At 43.4% G+C, this 20,374-nt stretch overlaps 1 protein-coding gene across 8 annotated transcripts in view; it reads right to left on the bottom strand.

Annotated features, from left to right (window-relative positions):
- PATJ (PATJ crumbs cell polarity complex component) overlaps nt 1-20,374 on the bottom strand; it is a 294,202-nt gene that overhangs the window by 36,588 nt on the left and 237,240 nt on the right. For all 8 annotated transcript variants that reach the window (XM_061633245.1, XM_061633242.1, XM_061633249.1 and 5 more), the window contains one exon: nt 8,068-8,151. In XM_061633245.1, the coding sequence (XP_061489229.1) occupies nt 8,068-8,151 (84 nt within the window). The remainder of the gene's footprint in view (nt 1-8,067; nt 8,152-20,374) is intronic.

Here is a 20,374-nt window from a genome sequence, read left to right as displayed (position 1 = left end):
TGCCTGTTGTGACTGGTTCCCCTATTTTTCTTGGGTGCCAGTCCATGTGAGGCCACGCTGCCCGCCACAGTACACGCCTCAGCCACCTCGTGCCTGCTGGAAGAGGGGCGGGCTATGGTTGCCTCCACCTGAGGCTCCATAAAATATAAAGGCCCTAGGGTCTGTTCAGAGAATGGTGGCAGCACAATGTTCGTTCTAATGGGAGGGTAGAGTGTCTTATGTTTCTTCGGTGGATTTTCAGATGTGTGTTGCTTTTCCCATGGGAGCAAACCACTCTGCGGGTCTTACAGGGCTGTGAAGATAGTCAGGCCACGTGCTAATGTGCTGTGTGTGTGTGTGTAAGGCCCGCGGCCAGAATATGGAAGACGGGGTGCAAGAACTCAGTGTTCTGGGCTGTGCGCCGAAAAAGGCATCCCTGATCACACCAGGAATGGAGGAGGCTGTTGGGCGTTTACCGGCAAGGAAAGCTCCAAACCGTTTGCGATACGAGGCTAGTGTGGGGGCTGGGTCCAATGACGAATAAACAGGAGGGGTGACCGTTTCGTGGTCCACAGTCTAATAGGATACACTTTTTTTAAAAAAGGAGAGATTTAAGCACTTATGGCTAAGTTGTTTAAAGAATATTGGTGGTAGGGATGGAGGAGGGATTTGATTGGTTCACATCAGGCTCTGGGAGAAACTGGCCAAATCTAATATTGATAGACGCCTATTGCTTTTGCTACAGGCACTATATACCTACAAGTTAGGGTGGGTATTAAAGGCTCCCTAACAGACCCTTTCTCAGTCACATCAGGGGTAAAACAGGGCTGTCTTTTGGCCCTTTTTTTATTTAATTTTTTATCTAAATGATATTGTCAAAGCGATTTCGGGCCCAGATCTCTTTCCCCCCTCATTGGGTGCTAGGAAAGTAGCGCTACTCCTCTACGTGGATGATATGATTTTATTATCTCTCACCCGCGTCAGACTGAGACGGGGCCTGACAAGACTGGCCAGCTATTGTGATTCCGAAAATCTTCGAGTAAATTGTGCCAAACCCAAGATTATGGTTTTTGGCAAAAGGTCTCCTATCCATAAATGGTCACTCAATGGTCAGTCAATTGAACAATGTAGGACCTTCAAATATCTAGGTGTCCATTTTACCGACTCCCTCTCTTGGAAGAAGCACATTGAATTTACAAAAACGGCCACCTTGAGAACATGTGGTTCAATACTCACCTTTTCTCGTTCAGTGGGGGGTAATTTGATTACTGTCAGGCACAGGATGTGACTCAGGAACCAGACCAACGGCTGTAGTTAATTCGTGTTTTATTAGGGTAATGTCCAAACAAAGACTGCGTTTTCTCATGAAGCAATACAGGGATACAGGTCCTGCGGCATTGGGAGAAAGTTGACAGAGCAAGGGACTTCTTCCCGCCTGTTCTTTAAGAAGGGGCCAAACGGGCGCGCAATCTTTCGCTCCTCCTTAACTGCCCCTCAGGTACTGCCCACCTTCCCCCCCTTCTCTCCTGTCTTTTCAGCTGTCTGCGTGTGCGCGGTGAGGGGGGAAGCATCACCCCCTCCTCTTCTGAAGTTTCCAATTCCAGGATGGGGGATAGGGGAGGGAATGATGGTAAACTACCTCCCCGCTTTTCGGCTGTGAGCAGCCCTCCCTCTTTCCCCTCTTGCTCTGAGCCTGAAAGAGGGGGAGGCGTGAGAATGTCCAGGGAGGGCTCAGGCTCCCCGTTGCTAAGCGACCTTATCACTGGCAGTTCCTCTGTTTCGTCTTCGCTCCAAAGGGGGGAAGTTCCTCCCCCTTCCCTCTGCCATCCATCCGAATACTCTTCTCCCAACTCTCCGGGATCCAGCTCCCCGGGATTGGGACCCCAGCTCTGCCTTCCGACACCATCCCCCCTCCCAGGCTGTGCCCCCCTCCCCTTGTCTGGCTTGGGACGGTGGGAAAAACGTTGATGGAAAAGTTTTACCAATTCTGGAGCATGCACATCAGCTGCATCTTCCCATGATCTGTCAGCCACCCCATAGCCTTTCCAGTGAATCAAGTACTGCAGCTTGTGGTGTCTGATCCTGGAATCTAAGATCTCCTCAACTTCAAACTCAAGCTGCTCATTTACCAGGAGTGGAGCTCCGGGAGGTTCCTCCGGCCGTAACTCACTGGGAGGGGCGGCTTTCGTTAAGAGGGATCAATGGAACACAGGATGTATTTTAAACGTGTCAGGCAGCTTCAGTCGGTACGCCACGGGATTAATTTGAGTTTCTATTTCGAAAGGACCCACCCTCTTGTCTTGTAATTTTCTACATTTGCCCGGCATCTGGAGGAAGTGGGTGGACAGCCATACCTGGTCTCCCGGTTGAAGGGGGGGGCCCTCCTTCCTGTGCAGGTCAGCAACTCGCTTGTACTCCGTTTTGGCTTCGTTTAACTGCTGTTTCAGTGTCTGTTGCGCCGCTTGCAATTCCTTAAGGAAGTTCTCAGCTGCCGGTACCAGCATTCCTTCTGAGCTACTTGGAAAGACTTTAGGATGGAATCCATAATTAGCGAAGAACGGGGTTTGTTGAGTGCTGGAGTGCAGAGAATTGTTGTAGGCGAACTCTGCAAAATGCAAATATGATACCCAGTCAGTCTGTTGATAGGACACATAACTTTGTAAATATCTTTCCAAAACGGCGTTCAAGCGTTCCGTCTGCCCATCTGTCTGGGGGTGATGGGCGGAGGAGAGTTTTAATTCCGTCTGCAACTGTTTCCACATTGCTCTCCAAAATTTGGCTGTGAACTGAGTTCCTCGGTCTGAGACTACGCTGTTTGGCAATCCATGCAGCCGGTAGACTTCTTTTATGAATAACTTGGCCGTTTCTTTAGCCTCTAAGACCCCTGCACAAGGAAGAAAGTGTGCCATTTTGGTAAGTAGATCCACCACTACTAAGATGGCTGTCATTCCTTGGGACTTGGGTAGATCAGTTATAAAATCCATGGAGAGGTCCTTCCAGGGTTCGCGTGGGACAGGCAACGGTTGTAACAGTCCTGCTGGTGTCCCTGTTTGTGTTTTTGTCCGCAGACAGACAGAGCAGGACTTTACATAACTCTCAATATCCCGACGCATTTTAGGCCACCAGAAGTCCTTGGCCAGGTTCTGAATGGTCTTGTAAATCCCAAAGTGTCCCGCTGTGATGGAATCATGACACTGGCATAGGATTCTGAGCCTTAATTCCCCTTCTGGCACATATCTGGTGGTTTTGAACCATAACAGTCCATTTCTCCAGTGAAAGGTTACTTCTGAGTCTTGACCTTGTCCCGTCTCCTGCTGATATTTTAGCATGTCTGCATCTTCTTGTTGTGCCTTTTTGAGTTCCTCTTCCCATGAAGGCTGGCATACTCCCAACGTTAATTTCTCTGGCGGGATTACGTACTGAGGCTGGTCCTCGGATTCACTTTCTTTGTATTGTGGCTGTCTGGATAAGGCATCCGCTCTCTGGTTTTTGGCTTGGGCATGGTAAGTAATCTGGAAGTTAAACCTAGTGAAGAACTGGGACCATCTTATCTGTCTCTGGTTCAGCTTTCTGGCGGTTTGGAGGCTTTCAAGATTCTTGTGGTCGGAGCGCACTTCAATTCAATGAGAGGTCTCCTCTAGGTATTGTCTCCAGTTTTCAAAAGAGTCCTTGATGGCCAGCAGCTCCTTCTCCCAAACTGTGTAGTTCTTCTCTGCAGGCTTTAACTTCCGAGAGAAGTACGCACAGGGGTGCAGCTCCTTCCCTTCTTGGTCTAATTGTAGCAGGACCCCCGATGGCAAAATCTGAAGCATCTGCTTCCACTACGAAAGGGCGGTTCGGATCAGCAAAGCGCAGAATGGGCTCAGTAGCAAACCTTCTCTTCAGCTCCTCAAAGGCCTCGGTGGCGTTCTCTGTCCATTGAAACTTCTTCTTCCCCCTTAAACAGTCAGTCAGAGGAGCTGTTAATTTGGAAAACCCTGGAATGAACTTTCTGTAATAATTGGCAAACCCCAAAAACCGTTGTACATCCTTTTTGGTGACAGGTTGGCCCCAGTCCAATATGCAGCTTACTTTCCCTGGGTTCATCTCCATGCCTTCCGCTGAGATTCGATATCCAAGAAAGTCTAGAGACTTGAGGTCAAATCCACATTTCTCTAATTTAGCATACAGGTGATTTTCTCTCAGTCTCTTCAACACCGTCTTCACATGCTGGTCGTGGTCTTCCTGGTTCTTTGAGAACACCAGGATATCATCTAAGTAACAGATTACATACGTGTCCAACAAGTCTCTAAACACGTCGTTCATGAATTTTTGAAAAATTCCTGCACTTCCACAAAGCCCAAACGGCATGACCCGGTATTCATACTGTCCGTAAGTGGTCAAGAACCCTGTTTTCCATTCATCTCCCTCCTTCATTCTGATCAGATTGTACGCTCCTCTCAAATCCAACTTCGTGAAGATTTTTGCAGAGCGCAGTCGGTCCAGCAACTCTGAGATCAGGGGCAGCGGGTAGCTGTTGGGGATGGTGATCTGGTTCAATGCGCGATAGTCGTTACAGGGTCTGAGTTCCCCCCCTTCTTTTTCACAAACAATAGTGGCGCTCCAGCAGGGGATTGTGAGGGGCGTATGAATCCTCACCTCAGGTTTTTATCCAGGAATTCCTTCAGGGCCTCCCTCTCATTCTCTGTGAGAGAGTAGATTCTCCCTGATGGGATGCTGGCTCCTGGCACTAGGTCAATCACACAGTCGTAAGGGCGGTGGGGGGGTAAAGTCTCTGCCTCTTTTTCATCAAACACATCTTTGAATTCTTCATACTTTGGCGGCAGGGTCACTTGCTCGATCTCTTGCACTGCCCCCGCTAGGGTGTTCTTGATTCCTTCAGGTTGACAGTTCTCCTGGCAACACTGTGAGGTGAACCACACCACCGCCTCCTTCCAACTTATTTTGGGTTCAATCTTTGCTAGCCAGGGCATTCCCAGAATCACCTCAAAGTTCGAGAGATCTGACACGTATAGCGAAATGAACTCTTCGTGCCCAGGGATTTGAAGTTTCACTTCCTCCGTGGCTTGTGTCACCCCTCCTGACTTCAGGGGTCTCCCATCGATAGTCTCCACAGCTAGGGGAGCGTCCAGTTTCCACCGGGAAATTCCATGACGCTTGACTAACTTTGCATCAATAAAATTTGTGGAGGCTCCACTGTCAATTAAGGCAGTGGAATTAAACACCACTCCTCTGGAAGTTGTAATCCGAATAGGCAAGACCAACACCCCCTTTGAGGGAGGTTGGATCGTTGGGGGGCCTTTATACAACGCTGCCCCCAGTCCACCGGCCTGCACGTGGACTGGGTGTTCTAGTTTCCCGACGGCTCGGCTTTCCCCCCTTTCAGTCCACAGTCTCTGGCCACATGGCCTGGCTTTGAACAATAAAAGCATAAACGTTCCCGGCGTCGTCTTTCCTTTTCTTCTTCCGACAGTCTTGGCCTAGCCCCTCCCTGTTCCTCAGTTGCATTACCTGCCATCCCTGCAGTGGGAAGGGTCTTGTTGCGGGATGCCGAGGCTGAGTATCTCGGGACCTCCTGCTTCCTTTCCAGGCACCTTCCTTCCATCCGGTGATCTATCTGTAGGCATAGCCGGATGAGCCCTGGTAGGTCAGCGGGGGGGGAGGTCCTGGCCAACTCATCCAGGATTTCAGCATTTAATCCACTCTGGTACATAAACATCAGGGCGGCGTCATTGTAACCAGTTTCCTGGGACAGAATTTTAAAAGCGTTAGTGTACTCGGAAACAGTCCCTTTAGCTTGCTTCAGAGCGCCTAGTTGCCGCGCTACTGTTTCAGCCCTTTGCGGGTCTTGAAACATCTCGGTCATCTCCTGTATAAATCCTCTGTACCTTCCTAAGACAGTATCCTTTCTCACGAGATACGGAGTCACCCATTTTGCAGCTTCTCCCTCCAGGAGGCTAATCACGAAAGCTACTTTAGCCCCATCGTCTGGAAATTCCGTGTGCCTGACATCCAGATATAACTCACATTGAGCCACGAAGGTTGCCAACTGATCACTTTGTCCCGCGTATTTTGGGGGCAATCCAATGGGAACCTTTACTACGGCAGCTGGAGGGGCTGTTCGCATCTGGTCTATCGTGGCCTTCAAGGTTTGATTATCCGTCTTCAGCGCCTTGACTGCTGCTAGCAGGGCTTGAACATCCGTCTGCAAATCAGCTACCTTAGTCCTCGAGAGTTCCACTTCTTCCATCTCAGAAGTGGGGTTCGTCCCCCCCGCTGCTCCCTTTGACATCTTGTCCCAGTCAAGTGAAGAGAGCGTTGAGGGTGATTTAGGTGGCTCTGTCAAGCTGTCAGGCCCAGGATGTGACTCAGGAACCAGACCAACGGCTGTAGTTAATTCGTGTTTTATTATGGTAATGTCCAAACAAAGACTGCGTTTTCTCATGAAGCAATACAGGGATACAGGTCCTGCGGCATTGGAAGAAAGTTGACAGAGCAAGGGACTTCTTCCCGCCTGTTCTTTAAGAAGGGGCCAAACGGGTGCGCAATCTTTCGCTCCTCCTTAACTGCCCCTCAGGTACTGCCCACCTTCCTCCCCTTCTCTCCTGTCTTTTCAGCTGTCTGCGTGTGCGCGGTGAGGGGGGAAGCATCACCCCCTCCTCTTGTGAAGTTTCCGATTCCAGGATGGGGGATAGGGGAGGAGCTGATGGTAAACTGCCTCCCCACTTTTCAGCTGTGAGCAGCCCTCCCTCTTTCCCCTCTTGCTCTGAGCCTGAAAGAGGGGGAGGCGTGAGAATGTCCAGGGAGGGCTCAGGCTCCCCGTTGCTAAGCGACCTTATCACTGGCAGTTCCTCTGTTTCGTCTTCGCTCCAAAGGGGGGAAGTTCCTCCCCCTTCCCTCTGCCATCCATCCAAATACTCTTCTCCCAACTCTCCGGGATCCAGCTCCCCGGGATTGGGACCCCAGCTCTGCCTTCCGACAATTACCCCAGCATTGAAAATCTACCAGAGCAAGGTACTTGCACAGATACTGTATGGGGCCCTGGTTTGGTTCATGAAGAATTTATCAGTTGCTGTGTTCATCATGTTATTAATTACATGTTACTAAGATATACAGTTGTTTATTTAGGAATAGCAGCTAAAATAAGAAACCCTCTGTGAAAGAGCTGTTAAGAGTAATTCCCAAGCAGTCCTCAATGTTTTCTTAACCTCCTTACATAATAGGTGTGCTGGGAATTTCTTTTGACTTGGCAGTGAGATATTTCTAGCCGCCTTGCAACCACCCTGGTTTGACTTCTTTTCTAAGCTACAATAAAACAAAAACTTTTCTTAATCCTTGCTTACCTGACATCTAAATACAAAACACATGAAAAAATCAGGAAAGTTCATAGAGTGGCTTGTTCAGCTGCTGCTTCAGTTAATATTTTGAAGACGGGTTACAGAAGACAACCAATTCTGGTTTAAGTTAATACATTCAAGATTTTCACTATTCAGAAATAATTTTAAATGTTTAAATCAAAACACAGGCTGGGTAAATAAGGTTTGGGATTTGTTATCACTGGCTAAGCTGAGTGCTCATCAAAAAGAACAGGGTAAATATAAACAATTGTGAATATTCATCATCTTGTGATACTAATACTGACTATATAAACTTTTAAATCTATCATGAACATGCTTCTGTATATCTGATAAAAAGTGCTGCTTGATATTTAATATACTGATTACACTAAAGTTAAATGAGAGTTTGTAGGGGTTTCTTCTCTAATATTTACTATTTATGTTTACAATATTGTTATAATTTGCATATTTATGTATTAGCCTGTATTTTATATATTTGTAATGTGATACAGATATTTTTTAAAAACACAAAATGTTTAAAAAATAGATCATGAGATGCATGTGGCTTGCAACATTGTAAACAGAAGCAGAACATTAAAAATCCACATTTCTATGTATATTATTCATAGTAATAAATAAATTATTTCAGCCCTATTTCTTCTACTTCTTGTGCAATGCATGGCTTCCCCTGTTAAAACATCAGTTTTGTTTTGAATATAGAAATATTTGGAGATTTTAACATGAATTTTACCTCAAGAATTTGATCTCCAGCCCAAAGTCGGCCATCTCTAGCAGCTGCCCCTTCTTCATAAACTTCATGTATTACAATAGCATCCTAATGAAACACATCAACTATGTATTAATGCTTATAAATGACAAGCAAGTTCCAAGACTGCAGTGCAGCATGCAGAACTGACATGAAAATATAATAACCTCTCTTAAATGTTACAGCAATACCTATTATTCCACTACAGCTTCTAAACACTTCTGTTATACTGGTGTAATCTACAGTTACAAAATACTGAGTGGGTTGCAGGATCACACTCTTCTGTATCCATAGGGGCAATTTTTGCCAGACCAACTTTAACTCTGGTCAACTTTAATGACTTTCAAATTTTGCTTTCACATCTTTCTTAAAAGGGAAATTTGATTAATACCAGTCCTGTTAAAATATTTAATCATGGTTGAGATGTGGTAGAATTCACTTTGGACAAGCGCAGAACATGCAATTTTGCAGCCTTGAGATTTGCTAAGATTGACAGCACAGGCTGCCAATTTGTTTCTGGGCCCAATTCAAAGTGCTGGTTTTGACCTTTAAAGCCTCACATGGCTCAGAACCCAGACCTAAATACTGTATTTCCTTGTATGAAACTGCCCAGATCCCAAGATCATCATCTAAAGCAATTTTCTCTGTATGCCACCTGCAACAGAGGTCCAGTGAGTGGAAGTGAAAGCAGCTCCTCATCTATGGAATGCTCCCCCCTGGGAAGCCCACTGGGTGCTAACTTTGTCGGTGTTTCAGCATCAGAAAAATGAGTTTTTGTTTTCCCAAGGATTTGGGCAGGCCTAATGACTAGATATTTTTACTCTAACTATATTTTAAGATGTTTATGTACGTTTATTAGTATATTTTATTCTGGTTGCAAATTACTTCAGGACTTTTTTTGTTGTGGGAAGCAATTTATAAATTCAATAAACCTACATCTATAATTAGATGAACAGTATTACATCTGCATCAGCCACTAGAGTAACAGAGTGTATCTTCCTCTTTCCATTGCTAGAATCTAGATTTTGGCTACAAATATGCTCCCACTATCAAAGAGTAATATTATTAAGTGTAATACTTCTACCATGCTCGAGAGGCATATGAACTCAGCTTGCATTTTTAATACTGTTTAACTTACAGTGATATAATTTAAAACCACGATGCTATGAATAATGGCTGTTTTATGGTCTTCAGAGAGACATTCAGCATTAATGATGCCTTGTACTGAGTTGTTACAATTTAATCCACAAAAAGAAATGAAATCCAGAAGTATATTAACTTTATTACTAAGGTTGGAAAATATAAGCAACAGCAGATTTTGCTCTAGGGAAAATTTCAGTGATATACATTTATTGTCAAGAACAAACATCCCCGATAGAAAAACAACAACTTCAAACAGTATATTTTTATCATTTCACCAGCAACACCATTTGTTTTTAAACAGAATGCCATATACCCCCCCCAAAATGCTTCCAAGCTATCAGTTTTAACAACCAGCCATATAAAATTGAGAATGATGCATATACTCTAGAGGAGACACTAAAAATTCAACTTGTAAAAAATATGCTTTGTTTTTAAGATGTCTTATAGATGCTTTTAGTTTTTTATCACTTGTTTGCCATCCTGGGGTTCTTCTGGGGGGAAGGGTGGAATATAAATTTAATAATAAATACATAAATAAAATCATATTAACAATCTAGAGAGCTATGAAGATAAGAACAGAAGTGAAATTCAACAGGAAGTAAGGTAAACTTAAGAAGAAATGCATGAACAAAAATAAAATGAGGGAGAGAATGACTAGGCGGCAGCATTTGAGGAAAGTTAAGCTAGAACCCCCAAACCACTTAACCTTTGTAGTCCATGGATTGGTAACCTCAAGGGTGGATTACTGCAATGCGCTCTAAGTGGGGCTGCCCTTGGCCCTGGTTCAGAAGCTCCAGCTGGTGCAGAATGTGGCAGACAGATTGCTGATGGAAGCACATGGTTGACAACATGTGACACCACTTTTAAAATGTCTGCACTGGCTGCCTATTCACTACTGAGCCAGGTTCAAAGTCCTTGTATTAATTTACAAAGCCCTGAACAACTTAGGTCCAGAACATCTTAGAGACCGCCTGAACCCTTATATTTCAGGTCAGTCAATGAGATCATCTGCAGGAGCGGCTTTAGTCATCCCGAGTTGGCGAGGCTCATTAAACATCAACACAAAATCGAGCCTTCAGTGTCATCGGCCCAGTTCTCCGGAATGCTCTGCCAACAGAGATTCAGCAGGCACCTTCTGTTTTAACGTTTAAGTGCTTGCTGAAAAACTTTCTGTTCTGTCAGATTTATGCAGGAAATTAAGAAGATGCTTTTTTCCCCAACAGTTGACCTTTGTTTGTATTATTTTTAAAATGTTTTTATTCTATGGTTGTTGTTTATTTATTTATTAATTATTTTCTTTATACTCCACCCTTCCTTCCTTGTTAGCCACTTCGTGTTTTTAACAAAAAAGTGGTACCCAAATGTTTATAAATAAAAAAATAAACATCAAGAGCATGCTATGAGACTGCAAGGTCAACATAATTCTAGCACTGCTTCTAAGACCATAAACTGAGTCTACTGTGTTCCATCCCTGGATCTACCGACAGAAAAAAGGTAGATGACAAGCTGGGAAGTATTCAGTGGCAACTAGAAATGTGGTGTGTTGTGCTGACAGCAATCCGTATGGTAGTGTTACATGTTATGATTAGGACAGGAATCTCTTACCATAAAAAGAAGGCATTTTCCGTAGCATGCCACTGTATAATTGTGACTTGACACGAATTGTACTTAGTATTTTACTCTTTTATTTTCAGTGCTAAAAATGCTTTATATACATTACTTCATTAAGGATTAAAAATCCTATAAGGTACACCAGTGTTATTACAGATGGAGATTGAGAGACAATGGCTTACTTAACGCCACACAGTGAGGATATGAAGGAGGCAAGATTGAATTGGGGACTTTCCTGGAATTCAGCTCATGCTCTTAGAAGCTTTCCATATTGGCATTCTTCAAATTATTAAAAAGAATGTTGGAGAAAGAAGAGCCACAATAGCTACATGCAGTGGATTAGACAGGTAGATTGAAGGAAAATATTTTGAAGAGTGGTCCCTAGCTGCCTGAAAGAGGCGGTGGTAAGACCACTTCTGAAGAAACCGTCCTTGGACCCAGAAAATCTTAACAATTACAGGCCGGTAGCAAATGTTCCATTCCGTAGCAAGGTCCTCGAACGAGTGGTTGCCAGCCAGCTCCAGACACTCTTGGATGAAACCGATTATCTAGATCCATTTCAATTGGGTTTCAGGACTGGTTTCGGTATGGAGACAGCCTTGGTCGCCCTGTATGATGACCTTTGTCGGGAGAAAAACAGGGGGAGTGAGACTCTGTTGATTCTCCTTGATCTCTCAGCGGCTTTTGATACCATCGACCATGGTATCCTTCTGGGGAGACTCGCTGATTTGGGAGTTGGTGGCACTGCTTGGCAGTGGTTCCGCTCCTACTTGGCGGGTCGTCTCCAGAAAGTAGTGCTTGGGGAGCACTGCTTGACACCCTGGGTACTCCAGTATGGGGTTCCACAGGGGTCAGCTCTGTCCCTCATGCTTTTTAACATCTATATGAAGCCCCTGGGTGCGGTCATCAGGAGTTTTGGAGTGCGTTGCCATCAGTATACTGATAACACGCAGCTCTACTTCTCCTCTTCATCTTTCTCAGGTGAGGCTGTCAATGTACTGAACCGTTGCCTGGCGGCGACAATGGACTAGATGAGAGCTAATAAACTGAGGCTTAATCCAGACAAGACCGAGATGCTGTTAGTGGGAGGTTCTCCCGACCGGATGGTGGATGTTCAACCTGTTCTGGACGGGGTTACACTCCCCCTGAAGGAGCAGGTTCGTAGTTTGGGAGTTCTTTTAGAACCTTCACTGTCACTTGAGGATCAAGTAGCCTCGGTGGCACGGAGTGCCTTTTACCAACTTCGTTTGGTGGCCCAACTTCGCCCCTATCTGGATAGGGATGACCTCGCTTCAGTTGTCCATGCTCTGGTAACCTCTAAATTAGATTACTGCAATGTGCTCTACGTGGGGCTGCCTTTGAAGACGGTTTGGAAACTGCAGCTTGTGCAAAATGCAGTGGCCAGATTGATAACGGGGACCAGGTGGTCCGAACATATAACACCGATTCTGGCCCGCTTGCATTGGCTGCCTATATGTTTCCGGGCCCAGTTCAAAGTGCTGGTCTTAACCTATAAAGCCTTATACGGCGCGGGACCACGATACCTGATGGAACGCCTCTCCCGATATGAACCTACTCGTACGCTACGCTCAGCATCGAAGACCCTCCTCCGGGTGCCTACTCAGAGGGAGGCCCGGAGGGTGGTGACAAGAAAGACGGCCTTCTCAGTGGTGGCCCCCAAATTATGGAATAGTCTTCCTGACGAGGTACGCCTGGCGCCGACATTACTATCTTTTCGGTGCCAGGTTAAAACTTTCCTCTTTTCCCAGGCATTTTAGTATGTGTAAAAATGTTTATGTTTTTAAATTTAAATTTTAAGCTTTTAACAAAACTGTTTTAAATATGAGTTTCATTGTATTTTATGTTTGATTGTTGTGAACCGCCCAGGGAGCTTCGGCTATGGGCGGTATATAAATTTAATAAAATGAAATGAAAAAAATGAATGTTTAGTATGAGATCGATATTATAAATTGATGAGAGGCCTGATGCCAATGAATGGCCAGTTTGGGCCCTGGCAAAGCGCCCCTCCTTAGAGTGGGAGGGCTTATTTAAACCCCACACTGCCTGTATCAGGCAGGGGTGTTTGGCCTTACAGCTCTGTGAGCCCTGGGCAGGCTGGTGCCCAAGGGCCCAGTCATGCCTGGTGCCGGCCCTGTAAAGAAGTTGTGGAATCTTTTCCTTTAATAATGTAATCGTCACTGTTTGTACTTCCTGCAAGTTATTTTCCTCCAAAATCACTGTGTATAACCCCCCATACCATGTGTACATATGCCTGTAATTTGTGATTACATTTCATGCATCGGATTAAGTAGACTAGCCCACAAAAGCTTATGCCAAAATAAATTTAATGTTTAACAACACTCTTCGTTGTTTTTGCTGCAACAGGCTAGCATAGCTACCCTTCTGGAAATTCCTCCTGTAGATGTTTTCAAGAGACAGTTTCTCCCTCCACTTAGGAATGTTTTAGATACTAGATATACAGTGTGAATCAAGTTGGGGCGGCAAGCCTATGGCCCACAGACAAATCTCTGTTCTCAGCTCAGTTCTGTAAAAGGGCAGTTTAAATCTTCATCTCAATACTGGGCAGAAATATTTTAATTGCTCCACCCAGCTCTGCTATTGGAGAAATCACCCCACTGCCATGTTGATGGGATGACTTCAATCCCATTGCAGCTCTGGGCTAAAAGGAGAAGTTTAACCCTAGGGAGAGAGAGACTGCATATGTGGGGTGGTAAGTGTTGGCAGGCACACAGGCACCTGTAGCATGTGGCCCTTTTAGCCAAAACATTTAGTTGACCCTGGATTAAGTGATCCATTATTTTCATTTATCTCACCCTTTCTCCAAAGCAGTCAGAGTTGTGTTGCCAGAGAGCACTAGTTCTTTATTATTATTCCCTATACTATCACCTTGGCTCAAAAGTCTCCATTTTGTCTGGAAACATGGGCTACCAATAAGCTAACAAATTAGAACAGGATATATTTTACAGATCCCATCAACACCCTCTATTGAAATGAAGAGAGGGTATCTTGGCAGCATTCTAAGAACATAAGAAGAGCCTGCTGGATCAGGCCAGTGGCCCATCTAGTCCAGCATCCTGTTCTCACAGTGGCCAACCAGGTGCCTGGGGGAAGCATGTAAGCAGGACCCGAGTGCAAGAACACTCTCCCCTCCTGAGGCTACCGGCAACTGGTTTTCAGAAGCATGCTGCCTCTGACTAAGGTGGCACAGCACAGCCATCATGGCTAGTAGCCATTGATAGCCCTGTCCTCCATGAATTTGTCTAATCTTCTTTTAAAGCCATCCAAGCTGGTGGCCATTACTGCATCTCGTGGGAGCAAATTCCATAGTTTAACTATGCGCTGAGTAAAGAAGTACTTCCTTTTATCTGTCCTGAATCTTCCAACATTCAGCTTCTTTGAATGTCCACGAGTTCTAGTATTATGAGAGAGGGAGAAGAACTTTTCTCTATCCACTTTCTCAATGCCATGCATAATTTTATACACTTCTATCACATCTCCTCTGACCCACCTTTTCTCTAAACTAAAAAGCCCCAAATGCTGCAACCTTTCCTCGTAAGGGAGTCGCTCCATCCCCTTGATCATTCTGGTTACCCTCTTCTGAACCTTTTCCAACTCTATAATATCCTTTTTGAGATGAGGCGACAGAACTGTACACAGTATTCCAAATGTGGCTGCACCATAGATTTATACAACGGCATTATGATATTGGCTGTTTTATTTACAATACCTTTCCTAATTATCCCTAGCATGGAATTTGCCTTTTTCACAGCTGCCGCACACTGGGTTGACATTTTCATCGTGCTGTCCACTACAACCCCGAGGTCTCTCTCCTGGTTGGTCACCGCCAGTTCAGACCCCATGAGCGTATATGTGAAATTCAGATTTTTTTGCTCCAATATGCATAATTTTACACTTGTTTATATTGAATTGCATTTGCCATTTTTCCGCCCATTCACTCAGTTTGGAGAGGTCTTTTTGGAGCTCTTCGCAATCCCTTTTTGTTTTAACAACCCTGAACAATTTAGTGTCGTCAACAAACTTGGCCACTTCACTGCTCACTCCTAATTCTAGGTCATTAATGAACAAGTTGAAAAGTACAGGTCCCAATACTGATCCTTGAGGGACTCCACTTTCTACAGCCCTCCATTGGGAGAACTGTCCGTTGATTCCTACTCTCTGCTTTCTGCTTCTTAACCAATTCCTTATCCACAAGAGGACCTTTCCTCTTATTCCATGACTGCTAAGCTTCCTCAGAAGTCTTTGGTGAGGTACCTTGTCAAACGCTTTTTGAAAGTCTAAGTACACTATGTCCACTGGATCACCTCTATCTATATGCTTGTTGACACTCTCAAAGAATTCTAATAGGTTACTGAGACAGGACTTTCCCTTGCAGAAGCCATGCTGGCTCTGCTTCAGCAAGGCTTGTTCTTCTATGTGCTTAGTTAATCTAGCTTTAATAATACTTTCTACCAGTTTTCCAGGGACAGAAGTTAAGCTAACTGGCCTGTAATTTCCGGGATCCCCTCTGGATCCCTTTTTGAATATTGGCGTTACATTTGCCACTTTCCAGTCCTCAGGCACGGAGGAGGACTCGAGGGACAAGTTACATATTTTAGTTAGCAGATCGGCAATTTTACATCTGAGTTCTTTGAGAACTGTCGGGTGCATGCCATCCGGGCCTGGTGATTTGTCAGTTTTTATATTGTCCATTAAGCCTATTACTTCCTCTCTCGTTACCACTATTTGTCTCAGTTCCTCAGAATCCCTTCCTGCAAATGTTAGTTCAGGTTCAGGGATCTGCCCTATATCTTCCACTGTGAAGACAGATGCAAAGAATTCATTTAGCTTCTCTGCAATCTCCTTATCGTTCTTTAGTACACCTTTGACTCCCTTATCATCCAAGGGTCCAATCGCCTCCCTAGATGGTCTCCTGCTTTGAATGTATTTATAGAATTTTTTGTTGTTGGTTTTTATGTTCTTAGCAATGTGCTCCTCAAATTCTTTTTTAGCATCCCTTATTGTCTTCTTGCATTTATTTTGCCAGAGTTTCTGTTCTTTTTATTTTCTTCATTCGGACAAGACTTCCATTGTCTGAAGGAAGACTTTTTGCCTCTGAGAGCTTCCTTGACTTTGCTTATTAACCATGCTGGCATCTTCTTGGCCCTGGCGGTACCTTTTCTGATCTGCGGTATGCACTCCAGTTGAGCTTCTAATATAGTCTAAACACAACAGCCTTCTCCCACAACAACATACGTCCCTAGGAGCCAATCGGCATGAAAGGGGAGAGTGTTAGCTCCCAAGAAGAGTCTTCTCAGTGACTGACTCATCTCCTTTCATGCTGATTGGTTCATAGGATGTTGGAAAACCTAGCAACCCTGATGGGACCCCTGCTTCTAAAAAAGTAAGGGGTCTAAGATCCCCCTAGACCCCAGACAACTACACCCCTGGGATGGTCAACTACACAGACACACAAGTCTGCCCCTTAAATAGAAGAATGCCCTTATATATGCACAAGGCTCCATTTTTATGTTGGAAAGCACCACACAGATTTCAATCAGAGCCTAAATATATAACATAATGCAAAGCCCAATGACTTTGGGGTGGTCATTTATGCTCAAGTAGCGATAATAACCACCCCAAGTGCAAAGCCAAATACCACTGCAATACAATAGCCAATGTAATGTTCAAATGCATGACTGCATCCACATTTTATGACTATGAACATGGAAAAAGGACACCAGAGCATCTGGTTCCTATTAGAGCCTCAAACCCTGCATCAGATGGTATTCTTTTGAGAGTATTTATTTGAAAGTTGACCCATACCTATTTGAATAAAAGTGTTCGTTCCAAAATGTCAATTAGTTTCAAGAAAAAGTCTAATATTTGCATTGCATTTTTACAATCCCATATAGTTACATCTGGTCCTTATTTATTTAAACATTATTCAGCTTGCATAATATTTGAGCTTGCATTTCTTTTAAGATCCAAAGATTTCACATCTAAAATTTCAGTAGTACAACTGATTAACATTGCTTTAGCATACTGTCATGCAGACGCAAAATCTCCTTCAAATTTTAAATAATAAAACTAAAGCAATAAGATGTTTTGTGTAAAAATATCTGACTTAAAAATAATGGGAGAAAGATCAGTGTTTCTGGAAATCACATACCAAAGCAAGTCAAGGTCTTCAAAATGAGAGGAGGCGGATGGAAGGAATAGAGAACTATATACAAAACAATTGACTCTGTATGATACTTTTTTTAAAAAAAATGAACATGTGAAAAGTAAACACACACAAGAGCAGTATAGTATGTTGAATATGTCACAAAATCTATTACTTAAAATGGGTTAAGATCATTACAGCTTTTAAAGTTATATCAAATATCCATGAGGATTCCTAGAGCTATGTTACACTAAGAAAACATTAACAGAAGCTGAGTAACTCACTTCCTTCACTTCTATTGTAACAGAGAAAGCAGCACTCATGGATTTTCCATACTGTGTTTCTGATCAGGCTAGATCTTTCATGTTAAGAGTTCTATGAATCTCATTCTCACACTGTAGTAGAATAGGGGAAGAGAGAAAACACAGTTCACCTGTGGCTCTTCTTTCCCTACTTTTTATAGTATGTTGTTGTTGTTCTGTGCCTTCAAGATGATTTAGACTTATGGCGACCCTATGAATCAGTGACCTCCAAGAGCATCTGTTATAAACCACCCTGTTCAGATCTTGTAAGTTCAGGTCTGTGGCTTCCTTTATGGAATCAATCCATCTCTTGTTTGGTCTTCCTCTTTTTCTACCACCTTCTGTTTTTCCCAGCATTATTGTCCTTTCCAGTGAATCATGTCTTCTTATTATGTGTCCAAAGTATGATAACCTCAGTTTCACCATTTTAGCTTCTAGTGGTAGTTCTAATTTAATTTGTTGTAACATCCAATTATTTGTCTTTTTCGCGGTCCATGGTATCCAAAAAGCTCTCCTCCAACACTACATTTCAAATAAGTTTATTTTTCTCTTATCCACTTTTTTCACTGTCTAACTTTCACATCCATACATAGTGGTCAGGAATACTATGTTCTGAATGATGCTGACTTTAGTGTTCAGTGCTACATCTTTGCATTTGAGGACCTTTTCTATTTCTTCCATAGCTGCCCTCCCCAGTCCTAGCCTTCTTCTGATTTCTTGACTATTGTCTCCATTTGGGTTAATGACTGTGCCAAGGTATTGATAATCCTTGACAAGTTCAATGTCCTCATTGTCAATTTTAAAGTTACATAAATCTTCTGTTGTCATTACTTTAGTCTTCTTGACGTTCAGCTGTAGTCCTGCTTTTGTGCTTTCCTCTTTAACTTTCATCAGCATTTGTTTCAAATCATTACTGGTTTCTGCTAGTAGTATGGTATCATCTACATATCTTAAATTATTGATATTTCTCCCTCCAATTTTCACATCCTTCATCTTGGTCCAATCCCGCTTTCTGTATGATATGTTTTGCATATAGATTAAACAAATAGGGCAATAAAATATACCTCTGTCTCACACAATTTCTGATGGGGAACCAATCGGTTTCTCCATATTCTGTCCTTACAGTAGCCTCTTGTCCAGAGAATAGGTTGCACATCAGGACATTCAGATGCTGTGGCAGGGAATCTTATATTACAGAACCACTGGCTCAAGCAACTGAATTCCTCAATGCCTCTTTCTGAGACATAAAACCAATCAGAAGTTATTGCCTAGCTTCTGAGAAGAAGAAAGTATATTTTCAGATCCAGATGGAAGAAAAACTGTTGAATTGATATCTACCAAATGAGAAACAAAAAACTTTAAAAAAAACATACTGTAGAATGAAACCTATCGTAAGCATTAAAAATAAATCCAGGGACAAGAAGAAGACAGAGTACTCTACAGTATAAGAGATACTGGTCCAATTAAAGCTGGTGAAGGGAATATGCATGCTCCTTCACAGAATCTTCCACAATAGTTTATACAGATTGGGGAAAGGGGTGTAAGATGAATTGCACTCAAAAGTATGTAAGAGAATTTCTGATTATGCAGAGAAGCGAATCAGGATTTACGAGAAAGGTGAAATTCTTTTGTGGATTAAGAATTTCATTAAATGAACTGTACTACCACAACAACTGCCTGCAGAGACAGGCTTTTATAGGCTATATCTCTATATTAACACTGCTTAACTGGCTACTTAGTAATTTTATACTAGGCACAATATTATTTATTGAAATATTTTCCTATTTGTATGTTCCTGGGAATTTTCCCAAACATATCTCCTGTATCACTTAGGGTCAGTTTATCAGTAGCCCTTGCCTAGTCATCTGTGGTTAATAATAATTCCTTCCAGGCTGGGAAATGTTACAAATGCTAGCTTTCTTGGGATGCCATACATATAGCATCATGCAGTTGGAAGGGATTTTAAAGGTCATCTAGTCAATACCCTTGCCAGTACAGGTAATGCACTATTGTAGCTCCTCTGAAAAGGTCATGGAATCATAGAATTGTAGAGTTGGAAGGGGCCTATAAGGCCATCGAGTCCAACCCCCTGCTCAGTACAGGAATCCATATTAAAGCATACCCAAGTGGCTGTCCAGCTGCCTCTTGAATGCCTCCAGTGTTGGAGAGCCCACCACCTCCATAGGTTATTGGTTCCATTGTCGTACCACTCTAACAGTTAAGTTTTTCCTGATATTCAGCTGAAATCTGGTTTCCTGCACCTCGAGTCCATCATTCCGTGTCCTGCACTCTGGTAATCATCCAGCCTTTTCTTGAAAACCCACCATCATCTGAGGCAGCCTGTTTTATTGTCAAATAGGTTGTACCACCAGGAAGTTCTTCGTAAATTATTCCCACCCATGCTTTTTATCAGATGTTAAGAGTTCCAAAATACATGATGTTATTTATGTGCTAGTGATCTACCATTCTTACTTTTTACATTTTTTGAGACTGCACATGTCCAGTTCATCTCCATTTGCATCCCCACCCCCAATTCCCAGTGGTAGAAGTCAGTTTGCATCATTGTACATGCACAGTGATTAAAGCACAGCACAAAAGGGAAATGTGATGGGCACTATATACATTTATTCCGTTTGAAACAATCATGGCTTCTCTCAAAGAAAACTGGGTAGTTTGTGAAGGGTGCTTAGAGTCATTAGGAGCCTCAAATTCTCCTCATACAGCTACAGTTCCCAGTTTCCTGGGAAGAGGGACTGACTGTTAAACTACTCTGGAAGTTGTAGCTCTATGAAGGGAACAAGGGTCTCCTAACAACTCTCAGCACCCTTCACAAACTACAGTTCCCAGGTATCTCTGAGCTAAGCCATGACTCTTTCAAGTGGAATAATAGTGGAATAAATGTGTGGTGTGAATGTGGCTGGGATTGCATTAAGATTCCTCTGCTTTGTGATGTGATCAATAAACATGTGGGTATATGAACTTTCATATTATAAAGGCAAGAATGGTTCTTTGGCCTGAATCAGGCTCTTTCTCTCCTTCTCTCTCTGCAGGT

This window comes from Rhineura floridana, chromosome 6, assembly GCF_030035675.1.
Source record: "Rhineura floridana isolate rRhiFlo1 chromosome 6, rRhiFlo1.hap2, whole genome shotgun sequence".
Taxonomy (NCBI): Eukaryota; Metazoa; Chordata; class Lepidosauria; order Squamata; family Rhineuridae; genus Rhineura; species Rhineura floridana.
The sequence above is the reverse complement of the archived record's forward strand: the minus strand, read 5'-3'. Positions and strand labels throughout refer to the sequence as shown.